General features: G+C 44.4%; 1 protein-coding gene across 1 annotated transcript in view; it reads left to right on the plus strand.

Moving 5' to 3' along the window:
• LOC146020419 (CD63 antigen-like) overlaps positions 1 to 21,542 on the plus strand; it is a 132,213-nt gene that overhangs the window by 38,378 nt on the left and 72,293 nt on the right. The window contains exon 4 of the mRNA XM_083153540.1: positions 19,708 to 19,803. Coding sequence (XP_083009666.1) covers positions 19,708 to 19,803 — 96 coding nt within the window. The remainder of the gene's footprint in view (positions 1 to 19,707; positions 19,804 to 21,542) is intronic.

A 21,542-nucleotide genomic window follows, 5' to 3' on the forward strand; every position in this document is an offset into this window, starting at 1 on the left:
GACCATTACAAACACATGAAACAGGGAGCAATCCCCAAGAAAGGAAGAAGGAGGAAAAGGAGCACATCTACAAGCGAGGAAAGCGAGGAGGAAGAAAAACCAAGAAAAAAGAGGAACAACAACAACAGAAAGAAGGGGAATGGGAAAAGGGGAACGATGAAGGCATCTTCAACCTGAGCAACCACGTGCTAACAGAGACAGAGAAGATAGTCCTCCAAAAAGGTTTGAAATTCGCCCCCGCAAACAACATCAAGAAATTTGAAACCTACATAGATCTTCAGAAGTTTATAAGAAAGCTCACATTAAAGAAATATTTTGGAAGAATAAAGAAATATTTTGGAAGAATGAAGAAACAAGACCAAGAGAAACAGAACGAGAACCTCACAGAAACACAGACGTCCCAGACACACACCAACTTCAAAACAAAGTCAACATTCTATCCGAGGCATCTGAAAAGTCATATGATACACACCTTCCAGAAAATGGTGGAAAAAGATTTAGAGAAGATTCCAGAAAAATTGGAGAAAAAAAGCAAAGAACATGACCCTCAAAGGATTGAAAAAGAATGAAGAAATCGTGATAAAACCTGCAGACAAAGGGGGAGGGGTAGTAATCATGGAAAGAGCAGAATACCACAAAGAAGCAAAGAGACAATTAGACGACACAGATACGTACCAAAAACTGACGAGTAATCCAACCAACAGATTCATAAAAGAACTTGAACTTCTTCTGAAAAAGGTGCACAAGGAGTGTGGAACACCCACCGGGACGCCCAATCATAGCCGGAATAGGCTCACTAACCTCGAACCTATCCGGCTACATAGACTACTTCCTCCAACCGATTGTGATAAAACAGAAAGGATATATCAAGGACACAACACATGTTCTGGACCTCCTAAAAGAAGTGGAATGGAAGGGTTTATATTAGCAACATGTGACATCAAGGCCCTCTACACAAGTATCAGACATAAAGATGGGTGCACCAATGTCAGACAAAGACTGGAAAAAGACTCAGACATAAACCCCAACCACATCAACTTCATACTAGATGCAATAGAATTCATTTTATCACACAATTATTTTTGGTACGAGAATGATTTCTATGTACAGTGCCAGGGAACAGCGATGGGGACAAAATTTGCCCCATCATACGCAAATCTGTTCCTGGCGCAATGGGAACAAGAAACTATCTGGAACAACCCCCATCACGAGCATCTGAGCCTATGGGCAAGATACATAGACGATGTGATCATTGTCTGGAGAGGAAATGAGGAAGAACTCACATCATTTATAAATATGATTAATGAGAACAACATCAATCTCGAATTTACTAGACAGCTCCAACAGACACAAAGTCAATTTCCTGGATTTGGAAATCTTTATAGAAAACGAAAAGAGACGAGAACATACATTAAACCTACGGACAAGAATAACTACCTAGATGCAAGAAGTAATCACCACAAGACCTGGATTCAGAATATTCCTGGGGGACAACTAAGAAGGATCCGTAGGAACTGCTCCAAACCAGAAGACTACAGCTCCCAGGCAGACGAACTCCTGAACAAATTCAAAGAGAAGAGATATGACCATGCCCTTTTGGAAAAAGAAAAGGCAAGAGTAACAGGTATGGAGAGAGAAAAACTTTTGAAGTATAATCAAAAAGAGGAGAACCAGAAAGACGAAATACTCTTCATTTCCGAGTACTCAGCCCAAAGCAAAGAACTAGAAAAAAGCCTCAAGAAACATTGGCACATCCTGAGGGCAGACGAAGAGCTGAAGGACTTCCTCCCCCAGAAACCCCGGATAGTATATAAGCGAACAGATGACATCAGATCAACCCTCATAAGAAGCCACCTGAAACCCATGGAAACAACAGGGCTAAGAAGCATCACACATACCGTGGGCTTCTCTAGAAGTGCCACATGCACAGCAGGCAGAAAAACAAAGAACAAAGGTCTGCAAATCATCAAATATGTCGAATCATCTACAAACAAAAAGAAGTACACCATAAAAGAAAGGATCACGTGCCAAACCGCAGGGGTTGTCTACATGTTAACAAAGACAACCACAGCGTACCTATCCATTACAAAGAGAAGCACAACAGCAACCCAAGTTCGCTTAACTTCATCGGCTTAAAGAAAGTGACTGCACCATGGAGAGGAGGGAACCAAGACGATCTACTAACAAAAGAGGAAAGTAGAATGATCTACACCATGGGAACCCTCTCACCCAATGGTTTGAACATCGACATGGAGATCACCCCCTTCATAAAATAAAAACACAAATAATAACAATAAAAGCAAAATAACACACACACATAGATATATTGCTCTTTGATCATAATCGCAGACCAATGTACATATAGCCAAACTACCTCGACCGATCCACCCCCAGTTCAACCTCTTAATTCCCACCACTGGTGTCCGGGATTCATATTGGCATTTATTCTTATCTGTATTTTAATATTTGCGTATATTTCTATTTTGATTTTTATCTTTAACCTTATTATAATTTTTATATACATATTTTTATCATCAATTTTACCATATATCCATACATCATAATACTGATTTAAAATACTCAATTATCGATTATACCAATTTTCGGCATCAACATATATACCTATTGCATAATTAATTTATTAATAAAGTTTTAAGACCATTTTACATAGCCTTATTGTGTTCTTTTCCCACATTATTATTTTAATTTTTTATTTTATTATTTTATATCGGCATCCACAATGTAATTTACATGTTCATATTTATATATTTATATCCATAAATACAATGTTTAGCTCGATCGTGGTCCATAACTTCACTTTAAGTGTCTATTACCTCATGTGTCATTTATGTTTGTATGTCTTAAATGTTAAACCGTGCAATATTCACAAACTCCATACTGGCAAAAGTAAAATTTGCCAGGTTCAAACATGGCGGACACTGTCCCAAGCGCCCGTATCATTGGGCTAATACCTTCGGGCGACTTAGAACAAAGCACAGAGAAGCTTAATGAACTGGAAAGAAGCAACTCCCCCCCCCTTTAAGAAAAGGAGATTGGCTGTGTAGAGATACGCTACATAGCAACGGAACACACTGCGGTACGCGAGTACCGGAAGTGACGAATCGCCGGCGTATACTGGCAGACACACAGAGCCCTAAAAAGGCGGAAGTGACGCCGAGCACTCTCCCGCGACAGACAGCAAGCGGGAGGGCGCTCAGAGAATACAAGCTGAAAATTGACGCGAACATCACACTACTAAGGGCGGAAGTGACGCCGTACACTCAGGGCGGAAGTGAACATCATCTAGCCCCAGCTTTCACATATATAAAGAGGAGTGGCAGAGGCACCAGACCATTCAGCATCCTGAAGAAGCCGCAAGGTGAAACTAGTCGATGGATCCCACTGGATCTGTGCAGCATCACGCAGCCCATCTGGGAAGTCTACCAGCAGACCCTCAAGCCACCCACAGCACCCTGGTAAGCCACCAAAATCGGGTGAACTTACATTACTCACGGGAAATACAAGTTTGTCACTGACTTATAAAAGGGACAAATAAATCCCACAAAAAGACTTGGCAATCCACCAGCTATTAAGGAGGAACAACACTGGACTGTTCATATTCATGTTCCCTGTTTGTTTGTCTTGTACTGTCTAAACCCACCCCAGTGTGTATACCGGTATTAGAGTATGGTTTTATTGAGCACACCCAACCGAATGTTATAAATATGCCCTCCAACCACAAGTTGCCAGGCCCTCCGCTTTTAAATGCTGCATTTACATTTCATGTTTCTTTTATTTATTTATTTTTATATAAAAATATATATTGGACAAGAATACCTTTCAAATAAGCTTTATGCATCTTACTGGCCCTGTATGTGACACACAAACATTTTCCAGAGATGCCAACAGCAATAAAAGTTGGCCTTTAATAAATCTAAGCAGACGCAAATAATGAGGACAAATATCTTGTTAGACCGAAGGAGGCTAAGAAGGTAATCAGATGTTCAAAAGCACAGGATGAAGAGAAAATGGCCCAGTCAGTGGGTAAAGTGGAGTAATAAGACTAAAGACAGAGGGCCTTATTCAGATCTGAGCTCAGTACACATTTATTCGGAAAATGGGCAAAACCATGTGCACTGCAAGAGGAGCAGATGTAACCTGTGCAAAGAGTTAAATTTGGGTGGGGTGTGCTGAAACCAGGGGCGGATTGGGGACTAAAAGTGGCCCTGGAAAATTTCTGGCAGTGGCCTTATGTGGGCGTCTACAAATCAATAATGGCCGCTCTCCTAAATACATGCACCCGGTCCCTGCCGCTCTCATACACACATACATACATGGTCTCTGCCGCTCTCATACATACATACATACATGGTCCCTGCCACGTCTCATACAGACCCCCTCCAATCCGGGTTCCGCCCTTTACATTCCACTGAAACTGCCCTGACCAAAGTCACTAACGATCTACTATCGGCTAAATCCAAAGGCCTCTTCTCTATCCTCATCCAGCTTGATCTGTCAGCTGCCTTTGACACTGTTGACCACCCCCTCCTGCTCAACACCCTCTGCTCCTTTGGCATCACTGGCACGGTCTTCTCCTGGATCACCTCACACCTCTCCGATCGCTCCTTCTCCGTCTCCACTCTGAGCTCCTCCTCTCCTACTACCCCCCAGCCAGTCGGTGTTCCCCAAGGGTCAGTCCTTGGCCCTCTCCTCTTCTCCCTCTACACCACCTCTCTGGGCACCCTCATCAGCTCCTATGGTTTTCATTACCACCTTTATGCTGATGATACCCTAATCTATCTCTCCTCCCCCGACTTATCCCCATCACTCCTGTCCAAGGTCTCCGAATGCCTCACGGCCATCTCAGCCTAGATGACCCAACGCTTCCTGAAACTAAACATGGCTAAAACTGAACTTCTAATCTTCCATCCCCCGAACATCCCCTCTTCTCCCACTATCTCCATCAGCATTGGTGAAACCGAGATCACGTCCACCGACCAAACGCGCTGCCTCGGTGTCATCATTGACTCCTCCCTCTCTTTCACCCCCCACATTCGTGCTCTCTCACAGTCTTGCCGCTTCCACCTACGCAACATCTCACGCATCAGACCATTCCTCTCCACTGACGTGACCAAAATTCTCATTCACTCTCTTGTCATCTCCCGCCTTGACTACTGCAACATCCTTCTCTCTGGGCTACCTCTCACCCGCCTCGCACCTCTCCAATCCATTCTTAACGCTGCTTCTAGGCTCATCTTCCTCTCCCGCCGCTCTACCTCCACCTCCCCCCTCTGTCTATCTCTTCACTGGCTCTCCATTCCTTTCCGAGTTCTCTTTAAACTCCTCACCACCACCTACAAGGCTCTCTCCTCCTCCACAGCTCCCTACCTCTCTTCACTGATCTCTATCCACACTCCCTCCCGTCCTCTTCGCTCCATCGCTGACCGCCGACTGACCTCTCACCTAATCACCTCCTCCCACTCCCGTGTCCAAGATTTCTCTCGCGCTGCCCCCCTGCACTGAAACAACCTCCCGCCACCCATCAGGCTATCTGATTCCCTTACCTCCTTCAAGCGCTCCCTCAAAACCCACTTTTTTCGACTAGCCTATCCCTCCTCCTAACCACTTTTGTTCCTCCTATCCTGCCTCCGTTCCCCTCCGTTCCTACTTATCCTATTGTATTTCGTTCGTCCACCCACCTATTTTTAGTATGTTAACTCTTATAAGCAGGGCCCTCCTTCCTCACGTACTCACCCTACCTCATTACCTCACCTGTGCTCCTGTCCTCTTCTTCCCTTCCTCTACTTCATCTTCAGTCTCCTTGACAATTTTGACACCTACTTCTGAACTGATGCTGATTTTAGTTCTACCAGCTATACCCCTATTTATACTGTATCTTTCAACACACCCTGTACGTTACCTTGTAATTTGTTTTTTTGTTTGCTATGTACGGCGCTGCGGACACTTTGCGGCGCCTTATAAATAAACGTACTACTACATACACCCTGCCGCTCTCATACATACATACACCTGGTCCCTGCCACTCTCATACATACATACACCTGGTCCATGCCGCTCTCATACATACATACATACATACATACATACATACATACATACACCCTGCCGCTCTCATACATACATACATACATACATACATACACCTGGTCCATGCCGCTCTCATACATAAATACATACACCCTGCCGCTCTCATACATAAATACATACACCCTGCCGCTCTCATACATACATACACCCTGCCGCTCTCATACATACATACATACATACACCCTGCCGCTCTCATACATACATACATACATACACCCTGCCGCTCTCATACTGTACATACATACATACACCCTGCCGCTCTCATACATACATACATACATACACCCTGCCGCTCTCATACATACATACATACATACACCCTGCCGCTCTCATACATACATATATACACCCTGCCGCTCTCATACATACATATATACACCCTGCCGCTCTCATACATACATATATACACCCTGCCACTCTCATACATACATACACCCTGCCGCTCTCATACATACATACACCCTGCCGCTCTCATACATACATACATACACCCTGCCGCTCTCATACATACATAAATACACCCTGCCGCTTTCATACTTAAATACACCCTGCCGCTTTCATACTTAAATACACCCTGCCACTCTCATACACACATACACCCTGCCGCTCTCATACATACATACATACATACATACATACACCCTGCCGCTCTTATACATACACCCTGCCACTCTCATACATACAGTACATACATACATACATACATACATACATACATACACCCAGCCACTCTCATACATACATACACCCTGCCGCTCTCATACATACATGCATACATACATACACCCTGCTGCTCTCATACATACATACATACATACACCCTGCTGCTCTCATACATACAAACATACACCCTGCCGCTCTCCTACATACATACATACATACATACACCCTGCTGCTCACATACATACACCCTGCCGCGCTCATACATACATACACCCTGCCGCTCTTATACATACACCCTGCCACTCTCATACATACATACATACATACATACATACATACATACATACACCCAGCCACTCTCATACATACATACACCCTGCCGCTCTCATACATACATACATGCATACATACATACATACACCCTGCTGCTCTCATACATACATACATACATACATACACCCTGCTGCTCTCATACATACAAACATACACCCTGCCGCTCTCCTACATACATACATACATACATACATACATACATACATACACCCTGCTGCTCACATACATACACCCTGCCGCGCTCATACATACATACACCCTGCCGCTCTCATACATACATACACCCTGCCACTCATACCACCACTTTTATACATACATACACTCAGTGGCGGATTCAGGGGGGGGCACCCGGGCACGTTCCCCCCTGCCATTTCAATTTTTAGCTGAGGACCAGGGCTTTCCAACGAGCCCAGCCCTGTGTCTCTAGCCCCCCGGGTACCAGAGATATCGCCTGGCAAAGCTGTAACATTTTTTCCCCATAGGATAATATGGGACCCGTCAATTTCCGACCCCCAACCGGTTCCGACGGCTGCCAGTTTCCCCCCTGGCATCACAGAAGCTTGTGGGTGCTGGGCCTTCAATATGATACCAGGCTGGTCCATATCGGTCAATCGGTTCCAGGGATATTACGTGTAAACTAATTTTTTTTATTTTTGAAATGTAATTTCATGGCTGTAAATGTTCTTTGAGGGCAGATTACTCTGGAACCAAACGTTCCAGTTTCACTGGACCAAAATCATTCAAAGCCCACTCAAAAGTTCTTCAATATGATACTTGTCTCATGTAAATGGATCAGTTGGTTCCGATATAGCAGGTTAAATAAGATAACTGGTTAAAGGGGGGGAGGGGTGGTTTTCTCTCCCCCTCACACCAGAAAATGCAGGGACTAGGCTGGTGTAAAAGGGGCCAACCTGGGAATGCATTTTCTGGTGTGAAAGGGGTATTATTTCAAATAGCCGGGACCTGCAGTGCTCTTAATACAGCCAGGCTCTGCCACTGTCAGTGGCTATCACTTCTGCCTGGCGGCTGTCCCCCATTTACCGCGAGCATGTATTCCCCTTGGCAATGAGCATTTAATCCCACATGGCAATGAGCATGGAACCTCTGGCAATGAGCATGGAACCCTTGGCAATGAGCATGTAGATAAGCAGCACTTATGTAGCATAATTTTTAATAGGCATTATGGTGTTTGACATAATACATAATGGACATAATGGCGTGTAACTTAACGTGTAATGGACATTATGGTGTAAATGTTTAATGCGCGCCTTTGGTGGACAATGTTCCTGTCTATGAAACGTATAGTGAATCCATTTGGCATTATGTGAATTTTGGCTCATTCCATTTGGCATCATGTGTAAGGGGCAAGTATAATGGGGTCTAGTATGGGCCCCTGTTGAGTGGCCACACCCCATTTTCCGGAGCGCGCCTTCGGCGTGCGCACAACTACATCCTTCACTTTTGTCACCATGGTGGGCCTGCGTACTTTAAATGCCAGGGCCTATTTTTAATCCCATTCCCACCCTCTCTCTGCCGGTCTCTTAGCATGTACACTGGCACCACTAACACCGCCCTTCACCTACCTAAACCCTCTTTTATCATGGTGCCCCCCCTGTCATTTTATCCTGGATCCGCCCCTGCATACACTGCTGCTCTCATACATACACTGATGGTCTCATATATACATACATGCACCTACCTCCACTCTCATCCTTATATATGCAAATATACACTGCCTCTCTTATATCCATCTAATCATATATATACTTCGACTCAGCAACCCCCCCATATATATTAATCCCCCACTCCACATTCACAGTCACACAGGCACCGCCTTACCAGGGGTGGTGACTTCAATCAGCCACTACTCCGGGGCGGGCCTCAGTTTGCCGCTTCTTCCGATGGGGCACTGGCACTGCTCCCAATCCTGCTCCCAGCTCCATAGTCTCACTGGCACGTTGGTGGTCTCGCTGCAGGGGGCGGCAGTGACACCTTCACACAGGAATCTGCGACCCTGCGTCCAGTCCCAGCCAAGCACACCTCCTCCCGCCCGCTGTTCTCTCTCCAAGCTCTGCCTCCCGAGTCCTCTCGAGTCGCCGACCCAGTGCCCCCTGCGGCCCCACCTCCTCCCGCACGCTGTTCTCCGAGTCCCGCATACAGTAGCAGGGCACCGATCAATGTGGTTGATGGAACAACAACCATAGAGGACTCGAGGAGGTGGGGCAGTGGACAGCAGCGCCGCACAGAGAGAGCCTGAAAGGAGAACAGTGGGCGGGAGGAAGCGGGGCCACTCTGGGAAGAATCTCCACTCCGACTGCAGCCACAGGGACAGTCGGAGGAGGCGAGGCCACACGGGGACTGGGCTGAGGCTGAGCCTGCCAGTGACGCCGCGTACCGCTGAGCAGTCAGCCTGGCCGGATGTGAGCTGAGCTGTACATTTGTCGGTTCTTGTTTAGTTGTTTGCGCTGCATGCACATATTTCGGCCTCACTACCGTTGGCCTCCCGGGAAAGTTCCCGGTCGATATAATGGCCAATCCGCCCCTGGCTGAAACTGATATCTAAATTGCAGTTACAACATGGGGAAAGGTAGATTGGGAAAGAAAACCTGTGCACCAGTACCACTTTTAGGTATATGGGATATGTATCAGATATAATTATATAAGATGATCCACTATTTTATATTGTCTAATATGCGTTGTACATTGATAAATATTGTGGAGGTGCTCCCCTGAGAGTAAGAAATGATGCAAAAGAGAAAAGAGAAAGTACTCTCTATTTTTGGGGGCACGCTTTTAAATTTAAAACTTAACGTTTAATTATAGTTTCATTAAGATAAAGTTAGACATGACAAGACAGACATACAAAAAACATGTACAATTCTTGAGACTCAAAAAATGACCGAGTTCTCTATTAATTATTGAGGTACCACAATATATGAAGTGGACCGCGAATATTTATTATTGTGGTAAAATACCTTATTTTGCACCGAAATTTTTAGTTTTTAGGTCATTATTATTTTCTATTGACAGGAAGATTTTTGATATACGGAGAAAAAAGGGGGGAAAGGGAAAAGAGAAAGAAAGAAAAAAAGAAGAAGGGAGGAGAGAGGAAAAAAAGGGAAAAGAGGGAGGAAGGAGGAGGGGAAGGGTCAAAGAAGAAGGGAAGTGAGAAGAAGAGATTGATAAGAACAAATTAAGTGTCAGTACACCCCTGCAGTTTGATTGTGATCACGGTGACTGCTGCTGATTGCTCTGTATGTCTGGCTAAACCAGACTGTGCAATTGAGCGAGTCTTACCATGCGACAGTTGCAGATAAGGGTGTTAAATAGTTGGGCTGTAATTCCCTCTCTGTTAGAGTGGGCGACTAATCAGGGAGTCGCCCACTCTAACAGAGAGGGAATTACAGCCCAACTATTTATTTATTATCTTCTTTGACCCTTCCCCTCCTCCTTCCTCCCTCTTTTCCCTTTTTTTCCTCTCTCCTCCCTTCTTCTTTTTTTCTTTCTTTCTCTTTTCCCTTTCCCCCCTTTTTTCTCCGTATATCAAAAATCTTCCTGTCAATAGAAAATAATAATGACCTAAAAACTAAAAATTTCGGTGCAAAATAAGGTATTTTACCACAATAATAAATATTCGCGGTCCACTTCATATATTGTGGTACCTCAATAATTAATAGAGAACTCGGTCATTTTTTGAGTCTCAAGAATTGTACATGTTTTTTGTATGTCTGTCTTGTCATGTCTAACTTTATCTTAATGAAACTATAATTAAACGTTAAGTTTTAAATTTAAAAGCGTGCCCCCAAAAATAGAGAGTACTTTCTCTTTTCTCTTTTGCATCTAAATTGCAGTGTAAGAATAATACAGCCAGTATTTACGCTGCACAGAAACAAAATAACTCACACAAATCTAACTCTCTCTATACATGTTACATCTGCTCCCCCTGCAGTGCACATGATTTTGCCCATTTTCTGAACAAATGTGTACTGAGCTCAGATCTGAATAAGGCCCAGAGAGTGGAAATTTTCTTGATGGGGATAATGTAATAGCAGATCATATTAATAATTATTTCTGCTCCGTATTCACTGCTGAAAGAGAGGGGAAGAGGCCACAGTTAAGTTGCAATTATTATAGTCAGAAAAATTAGGGAAAAAACAGATTCACAGAGGAAAAAATCCTAACAGAACTCTCAAAACTGAAAGTGGATAAATCAATTGGGGCCAGATGGGATGCATCCAAGGATACTAAAAGAGCTTAAATGGGAGCTGGTAAAACCATTAACAGAATTATTCAAACAGTCACTAGCTACTGGAGTAATCCCAGAGGACTGGAAAACAGCGAATGTAGTCCCATTGCACAAAAGTTTTAAGCAAGGAAGATATAGGCCCTTATTCAGATCTGATCGAAGTACATATTTGTTCTCAAAATGGGCAACACCATGTGCACTACATGTGGAGCAGATGTAACCTGTATAGAGAGAGTTAGATTTGGGGGAGTTATTTTGTGCAGGATAAATACTGGCTGCATTATTTTTACACTGCAATTTATATTTCAATTTCAACACACCCCACCCAAATCTAACTCTCTCTATACATGTTACATCTGCCCCACCTGCAGTGCACATGGTTTTGCCCATTTTGAGAACAAATTTGTACTGCGATCAGATCTGAATAAGGGCCATAAGCAACTATGGACCAGTGAGCCTTACATCAGTAGTAGGGAAATTGATGGAAACACTCTTAAAACAAAGAGTTGTAGAATATCTCAAAACCTGCAACTTACAGGATCCGAAACAGCATGGGTTTACTGGGGGAAGATACAGTAATGACAAACACATCTTATCTTATTGAATTTTTTTGTCTGGGTGACTAAAGTAATAGATCAAGTTGGGGCTGTAAATGAAGCTCATCTAGACTTTAGTAAGGCTTTTGACACTGTCCCACATCGCAGACTGTTAAATAAACTTGAAAGTTTGGGATTGGATTCTAAGATGGTTTAATGGATAAGATGTTGGTTGCAGGACAGAAAACAGAGTTGTAGTAAACAGAGTACAGTCAAAGGAGGGAAAGGTTACAAGTGGAGTACCACAGGGATCTGTACTTGGACCAGTGCTTTTTAATATCTTTATTGGTGATATTGCAAATGGAATTGAGGGAACAAAACAACAAAAATAAATGGATAGCAGCGCTCTGTGGGATATTGGCCCAGAAAATGAAAAGTAAATTGGATGATCTGTACAAATATTTATTAATAACACATCAAAGGTAATATATTCTAAAACAATTGATTATAAACCATGCCCATGTCCACTGTAAAGCAGCAAATCTGAAGGGAGAGTCCGTTCTAGTATGCTCAAATTTTGTAAACAGATTAGGATAGTTACCACTCCTGGAAAAATGATGAAGTATTTGTAGAGACCCCATCCATAAGTCCAAGTGGTCGGCTTAAGGTTGCCACAAATTACCGAAGTCCACTAGCAAATTGAAGGATGGGTGGGTCTTGTATAGCAAGAGGGAGACACACTGGTGCACCAAATGATGAATTCAAAGGCCTCCCAAATGGAAAGACAATTGTCAGGAATCCTGTAGGGCTGGTCCGGACTACGATCCCAAGTGAGTAGGTGGAGGGTGGGCAGCACTACCTGACTCATTTCGCCACTCCTGACAGCTTTAGCAAAGGTATAGTGCTTGTGGGCATGTGTCGGTATATATCTGAAGCATTAAGGTCACATGACCAAACAATCTGTCAGGACTGCCATTTATGTCTTGTTTGGTCTGCGGTGCCTCTGGTTGCACAGAGGTGCTGCTGTTGTTATATTCACCTTGCAGTACCTCTGTGTGGCCAGAGGTGCTGCTGTTGGTTTCTGCCTGCAGAACTGTGGTTTCTATGACACAAGAAGAAAAATGTCCTTATGTGGTGCACCTACTAGGACTCACACGAATAAAAATTAACTTTTATTTCACAATTTAAGAAAGCGAAATATAAAAACACACAAACAAAACATATACGCTATGTGTTTAAAAAACGGAGGCTCACTGGCTCCACACAAAGTTATGACTGTGTTTTAATATATAAAGGTACAGAGGTGGGTAGCTGACACTTCTTGTAGCAATTGAATTTAATATTATAGTGTCTTATTGGCTGAATTCCCTGTGTGGAGGTGCACAGAGGTGATAGTTGTGTGGTGGTTTTTAGGACACGAGGACATGAGTATAGATTAGTAGAAAAAAGATTTCATTCAGCTAGTAGAAAGAATTTCTTTACGGTCAGAACAGTCAAACTCTGGAACTCTCTTCCCAGAGAGGTGGTAATGGCTGGCTCATTAAATGCGTTCAAGGCAAAGTTGGACAAACATTTACTGGAGAAAAACATCCTTGGGTACAAATAAGAAATATAATCTGTCTGTAAAATATCAGAACCTACCAAATCAGCAATGGATATCTATACCAGGTTGAACTAGATGGACGCAAGTCTTTTTTCAGCCTTACCTACTATGTAACTATGTAACTATATATGTTTTGTTTGTGTGTTTTTTTATATTTTGCTTTCTTAAATTGTGAAATAAAAGTTAATTTTTATTCGTGTGAGTCCTAGTAGGTGCACCACATAGGACATACTTTTTCTTCTTGTGTCATATGTGTCATTTTTGATGTCCAGTGGTAGCACACCCCCCACAGTATCTGTAACTGGATAGTTAATGTACTATTAGGGGTCCACCCATAATCCTCTAACTCATGAGGGTCCTGTGCGAATAGTAATCCTCCTTGTGTCTCCAGAACTGTGGTTTCTGATAGCAGTTCCAGCTGGTGTAATCAGCTGGACTGGGCTGCTCTCGGAATGCCATTCCCAGCTGCAGCACATATTGATCATTAAGGGGCCTGTCTCTGTGTGCTGCAGCGATTGGTCTGCTCTGGTTTAAAAACTGCATTTGCCCTGAGCTCAGGGCCAGTGATGGCTTTCTCAGCCATGTCTGTAATGCTGTAGCTTGCCTGTTACCTTGTTCCTGTACCCGAGTCATGTTACCTTGTTCCTGTACCTGAGTTCTGATGCCTTTACCTGTTCCTGATTGATTATCCTGATAATGTAGTGAGTTTCATCAATCCTGCCTCCGTTTGTCTGTTCCTCCAGCAAGTATATTTCAATCAGTCTTGCAGTCCACTGGGACTCCTAACACAATCAATCATCATAGATCATTCAATTATGTCAACACCATAGAATAATAATATCCTAGAGCAAGAGGCAGACCTTCATATAGAACCAGGCATGAATGCATATCCAGAAAACTAAAATGCAGATTATTTAAACGTTTATTGTAATAAAAACAAAACCTAGAATGGAGGTATTCGTTTCCATATCCACGGCAACTGCCGTTTCTCATTGGTAGTCATGGTCATATGACCTGCACCCCTACATCTTGATCTGTATTCTTTTTATGTGGTGACTTCTTGGGTTTCAAAAGTAATGTCCTGTCAGAGGATGTGGCCTATAGAAGGGCATTGTCCACCAGAGGGGATGGGTACCCTTGTTGTTTGATTTTGAGGTGGCCATAGAAGCTGCCTGTTGTTCAAAGTCCTGTAGGGAGGAGCAATTTCTCATAAGGCGAATGAACTGCCCATTGGGAATACTCCTTTTCCAAGGGGGTAATGTTCACTCTGGAAATGGAGATAAGCTGGCATTCCTACTTCTTTTATATGATTTTTTTGTGTGACAATCTTGAGGAGTTCTTCTAATTCACCCATATAGAGGTTGGCGTAACTCGGCGCAAACCTGGTCCCCATGACAGTACCCATGGTCTGTAAATAAAAAGTGCTTTGAAATAGGAAATAATTGTGGTGAAGTATGAATGAAATACAGTCCAATATAAATTGTTGGAGTTCCACTCCCAGGTCCCCATCTTGATTCAATCTATTCTCTATTACTTGACATCCCAGATCATGCGGAATATTAGAGTAGAGTAAAGACTTGTCACGTCTAGTGTGAGGAAATGGTATGAATCCTTCCAATCAGTCTTCAATGACTCTCAGGAAGGAGGTGGTATCTTTAATATGGGGCCTGAGAGTGGATACTCGAGGTTGCAAAAAAGAATCAACAAAGTAAGATAAATTAGAAGTAAGTGAATCAATAACACAAATAATAGGTCTGCCCAGGGGTGACGTGAGGGATTTGTGAATCTTTGGGAGGTGGTAATATATGGGCACAACTGGATGCAAGGGAAATAAAAATTTAGATTCCTCCTGGATATGGCTGTCGGCCTGTGCCTGGTCAAGGAGCAAAGACAGTTCAGCCAAAAAGGTTACAGTTGGATCTTTTTATAATTTATTGTAAAATAAGAGGTTGTCTGGTGTCCTCTGTAATATAGTCTTCCCTATTTTGTATTATGAGGCCACCCCCTTAATCGGCCTCCTTGATTACAATAGTATTGTCTGAGATGAGGTTTTTATGGGCCTTCATTACTCTTTGATTAAGATTCAATCTGGATTTCTTTTTAGTGTTGTCTAGCTTGATTCTTCAGAGAATTTTTAAATCGGCAAACGTTGTTTTATAAAAACTCTCTACGTTGGGGCCTTTAAACTTCACTTTGCTATACAAGATCACTCAGTCCCAGTGTACCCTGGGTAAGGTTAGGCGAGGTGTCAGCGGAGGACACCTAAGAGCCTTGTAAACAGTTTGGCACACAGTAGCCAGGTATCTTGCTGAAAAGTTGTGAGAAATGTCACAGTACGTTTGGACTGCCAGCAGTATGGAGGCAGGAACAGAAGCCTACAAAAGCCTGAACAAGCGTGCCCTACAGGTAATCTGCCGAGCAAGAGGCATTAAGAGGAATGCTATGGATGTAAAAGGATCCCTAATTGCAAAATTGGTGCTATGGGATCAAGAACACCCTTGTTATGATGATGAGGAGTCGGACGAGGAGGAATACATGATGAAATGGTTGAGACCTGCAGCCGGGACATTCGATGCCAAGAACCGCAGCGAGAGCGGAGGATCGGAGGTGAGATCCCGAGGGTCAGTGCACCCCCGCTTGAAATCCCTTGGAGAGGGAAATGTTAGAGAACAGTTTGAAAGGACCCCAGAGGTATTACAGGCCCGGCTAGAGGTGCTGGGAGATGATGCAACGCCTGATGATCGGATGCGGGTAACACTTACACAGTGCAAACTGCTGCACCAGCAGCTACCATTCTACAGACCCCCCTGGCCCATCAGAAGGTACCTCAGGGAAGGTGCCAGCAACACAACATGAAGGTTGAAGTTTCCTATGGAGAAGAGTCGCAAGGCCAGCAACTGGGTCAGAGGATGGAGAGCTCAAGCAATCTGTTGATAGAATCTACTCTAAGGTGGCATGAACAGACCATGAAGCGGGATGTGTTGGACCCCCACAGGAGACAGGGATGTCTGGGTCCTACAGTACAGATAAGTGCAGAGAATGCTTCCCTGCACTACCCTGTACAAGGAATATCTGAGGAGCAGATGTGTTGCGCATCTGCCATGCCCTTGGCTATACAGAATATAGTTGAGTCGCTGCCAGTGGGACCAGTGGACCAACTAAAGAGGATGAACCGAGAAGAGTTGGTTTCCGAGTGTGAGCTGCGAGGTATCGTTTGCCAACAGTTAGCATGGGAGGAAATGGTGAATGAATGCCAGTACCAAGAAGAGGTCGGTGTCATGGGTACCAAGGAGTCTGTAAGCGTCGGGGTCCTACCCCTGCAGGTGAAGTCTAGTCTACCAATGACACTCGAACCAGCTGCCCAGTGTGCTAGTCTGGTGGAGGCTGTCATCGATCAGGGGGATGCCCAAGGGTGCTGCTGGCAACCCCGTCTCATCCCAGTGGAAGAAGTAGTAGCGTCAGAACACATTCCGTTGGATATGGCCGAGTGGACTGAGGCTTTGAAAGATAACGGAGACTCACACATCCAGGTGGGTGTCAGGAGGCACCACCTGTTACCACTTTTCTCTGTCATGAGTGAAGAAGCTACCGTATTTATCGGCGTATAACACGCACAGGCGTATAACACGCACCTTCATTTTAAAAGGGAAATCTCAGGAAAAAAAGTTAAATTTCTAAATAAAAACTTTTTTTTTTTTACAGACGCTGCTGTAGCCAGGGAGGAAGGAGTCACTGTGCAGGGAGGAGCTTTAACCCCTTGGGTGGTGGGTTGTGCTGGGGCAGGACAAACCTACCAGGGCAGGTTTATCCTGCCCCAGCAAAACCCACCACAGAAGGTTAGAAGCAGCCCGCCCCCCCCTCGCCTCCGCTCCGGCGTTAGTACGCCGGAGCTTCCCTGCTGCCTCTCTCCCCCTTCCTAGCCGCCTGTCACATTTAGCAGTGACGTCGGCGGCAGGCTGGGGGATGTTCGCGGCTCGGGAGGACTCGGGTGCCTGAGCGCTTCCGAGTCCCCCCGAGCCTGGCCGACATTACCCGAGCCTGCCGCCGACGTCACTGTAAAGTGACAGGCGGGCCGGGGGGATCGGGGAAGCTCCGATCGCCGGAGCACAGGGACAGGGGGGGGGCTGGAGCTGATCGGAGGTGTGGGGTAGAGGTGCTGCGCCAGTGGTGCACACCTGGACATCACTGGCGCGCACCTATTATATGAAATTACCGCCGTATAGCACGCATATCGGCGTATAACACGCACCCATCTTTTCCCCCTGTTTTCAGGGGGAAAAAAGTGCGTGTTATACGCCGATAAATACGGTACTCAGGACAGGACCACTAGAGGCCACATAGAGATTAAAGTGCTGGAATTTCCTGGCATGTACAGTGAGGCCGTTACGGAAGACTTGCCCGCGTTCCAGAGAATTTCAGAGGTCCCAGGTTTGGAGGTAACTCAGCAGTTTCGCACTTTGTGGGTGGAGGAGGGGGAAGCAAGCCACTGTCCAGATGCACCAGAGGTGATGGAAGTGGGGTTCCCAGGGAATACAGTGTTGGGGAGGGAGTGTGAAGGCCCCAGAGATCAGCACAGGAGGTGCAGAGAGAGAGTTGGACTTCTGACAGACAGAAGCGGACTAGGCATTGCGGTGCCGTCAGTGTGGACATTTCAGGGCGCTGTGTGAGCTGGTATCCCAAGCCAGGGGACTCAAAAATACTGCCAGCTTGTGTAGCAAAGGAACGCAAGCACCGGTAATCATATACTACTGTGGGGACTAGTAAGTAAGATACCTTCCTGGCTGGTAATTGTGACTGTTGTAGTGCACGGTGTGTGTGTGTGTGTGTGTGTGTGTGTGTGTGTGTGTGTGTGTGTGTGTGTGTGTGTGTGTGTGTGTATGTATGTATGTATGTATGTGTGTATATATGTATGTATGTATATATATATATATAATAAAGGGCTTTTGCCATGTTGCTAAACTGTTTACCTGAGTGATCAGAGAATCCATGTCTTCACACCACCCATACTTCAATTTGCCAGTGGACTTTGGTAATTTGGGCTGGCCACTTGGACTTATGGACGGTGTATCGACAAATACTTTATCATTTTGCCAGAAGTGGTAACTATCCTAATCTGTTTACAAAATTTGGGTGTACTAGGAACAGACTCTCCCTTCAGATTTTCTGCTTTACTGTGGACATGGGCATTGTTTATAATCAATTGTTTTAGCCTGTTCTGGTTTTAGAATATATTAACTTTGATGTGTTATTAATAAATATTTGTACAGATCATCCAATTTACTTTTCATTTTCTGGGCACAGAGCACTGCTATCCATTTTTGTTTTGTTACTCAATTATACAGGTTTCACTAACCTGTTATTTTATCAGAGGCTGAGATATCCTCTCATACCTAGCGCTCCCCATAGTTACCTCCCCTATTCAGGGTTGGTTGCTAGATTTTTCCTCTGTGCCTTTTGCAGATGACACAAAGGTATGCAACAGGGTAGACACACCAGGAGGAGTAAAACAAATGATTGATGATCTAGGTAGATTAGAGGAATAGTCAACTACAGTTTAATGCCAAAAATTGCAAAATCATGCACTTGGGTCTCAAAATTCCAAAGACTAAATACAGTATAAATAGCATTATAATGGAAACTACAGAGGAAGAGCGGAAGAGAGGGATCTAGGTGTCACTATTTCAGGGAACTTAAAGGCAGGTAGGCAATGTAACAATGCAATGCAGAAGGCAAGTAAGATGCTTGGTTTCATAGGGAGAGGTATCGGCAGTAGAAAGAAAGAAGTAAAAATGCCACTGTATAGGTCATTGGTACAACCTCATCCAGAGTACTGTGTTTAGTTCTGGAGGCCATATCTCCAGAAGGATATAAATACATTAGACTGTACAAAGAAGGGCAACTGAAATGGTTTATGGCCTTCATCACAAAATGTACCAGGAAAGACTAATAGATCTTAATATGTATACCTTAGAGCAGAGAAGGGAAAAATGTAAACATGCTTGGGATAGGCATATTGATATCCTTACAAAAGAATAAGGACCAAATATGGTTTGAGGAAACATGTTTTAAAAAAGGGCAGACTAGATGGGCCAAGTGGTTCTTATCTGCCATCAAACTCTGTTTCTATGTTAGCTATAGGAATCCCATGATAAACAAGTTTTAATTGTCCTTGCCAGAAATTGACAGCTTTATATATTAATTGGTTTATTTCCACATAGCTACAAAGTAATGTTCTCCAGAGATTCATGAAATTGTTGAATAAGTACGAAACAGACCAGCAAGTGACACGTGGTGTGGATGGGGTGCAGCAAGAGGTAAGTGTCCCCAGACTCTAAATCTACATTTACGCTGGAAGAGAGATCATTTATTATATGAAGTGGAAGGATTTTATACTGGATTGGCAAATCCTTTTTATAATTTGTTGTTTTTGGTTAAGGTTAGCAAATGGGGGGATGGGGGTAATAGGGTCAAGGGGGAGTTAGAACGGTGTAGTGAGACTGCATGAGGGCCATGACTGCTTCTTCACATACAGCTGTATGTAGTGAATGGGAAACCCATGGGTGCGAGTGTACACAGCCTAGTAGCATTGATGCGATGTCTTTGTGGTGATATCTATACAGTGGGAAAAGGAAGTCAGAGTTGGTAAGATGTCGGGGAAAGCTGGGAAAGGAGTGGGTGGGGTGCTGGGGAAAGGAGTGAATTTTAGATATGAAGTGGGTTGCAAAAGTCAAGGACCGAGAGGGAGGAGAGGTTGATGGGCAGATGATAGTTAAAAGTAATGAAAAATATACCAGGGAGTTGAGCACTGGGAGGAGAAGAGGACCTTGAGACTTGACTGTTTAAAGAGTAAGTGGGCATTACTAGGAGAGCATAAATCTGAATTGGTGTAGTCTACCTAAGACCATGGTTTTTCTCAATTGTGGCTGGGCAGTTAGTGAGCACTTTTTCAAAAATCTGAAGCATTTTTAAGCCTTTAGTAATCAGGTGGCGAGCGAAGCCACCATGCCCGAAGTGTGGTGAGCAAAGCAAGCGAGGATCCGTTTGAGGCCCCCTTTTTCCAACCTTGCTTCTTCCCCTTTATTAAGTATGCTCTATTTGTCGAGGGGTGAGTCAAGCGTGTCATTTAATTCCTGGGGTGAGCCAAGTGTGTCATTTAATTTCTGGGCTAAAATCAGCAGTATAGTTCCCGGGGAGCTGCCCTTTTATTAGACGGAGAATAAAAAAAATTTTTGCTTTTTTTTTTTAACTTCAGGGGTGCCATCATCTTTGCCGTATAATTCCTGTGTTGAGCCAAGTCTGCCGTATAAATAATGGTGGGTTTTAATTATGGGCTGCAGCCCCCCCCCAGGTAAAATCTGCCACTGTAATGAAGCCAGATGCAGTCTGTGAGACTGCACTGGCTTCACTGTGACTGGCAGAGACTTCCTATATCGGTATCTTGGCGAGCGAAATACAAAGATTGCGCATGCACGTACTACATTGGTACTGCACAGGCGCCGGTCCCGGTGCCTGTCATCTGTATTAAACAGGTGCCGGGACCATGATTCCCTCTTCTATGGGCTGTTGCCGAAACAGCCTATAGAAGCTGGCTGCATGCACTGTACAGAGGTTTGTACTGCACATGCGCCAGTCTCGGTGCCTGTAATCATAGCACAGGTGCCGGGAACGCTGCAGGGACCAGGAGGAGCAGAGGCGGTGGCAGGGGAGCTGCATCACATTACTACCAAAAGGTACGAGCCTCCACTGCTCAACACCACCCGCCACCCCACCCAAAAAAAATGAATTCCAGGATTTTACATCTTTTCTGAAACGGTGGGACACTTCCGTTCATACTGGAACTGGAAGTGAGGACACCAGCATCCAGCTTTCTAAATGGTTAGGTCTAAATCCAAGTGGGCTAAAGGACCTGTCCTGTGACAGCTGAAGTGACGCAAGTCTTTATTCAGCCCTACCTACTATGGGTTGGTGCGGTCCATTCCGAATTCTTTCGGAGGGCGATTGGTAGCTACCTGCGCATGCACAAGCAACGCAATGTGCAATGCAGTGTCTTCGC

The sequence above is a fragment of the Crinia signifera genome, chromosome 7 (genome assembly GCF_055691185.1).
Source record: "Crinia signifera chromosome 7, ASM5569118v1, whole genome shotgun sequence".
Classification (NCBI taxonomy): domain Eukaryota; kingdom Metazoa; phylum Chordata; class Amphibia; order Anura; family Myobatrachidae; genus Crinia; species Crinia signifera.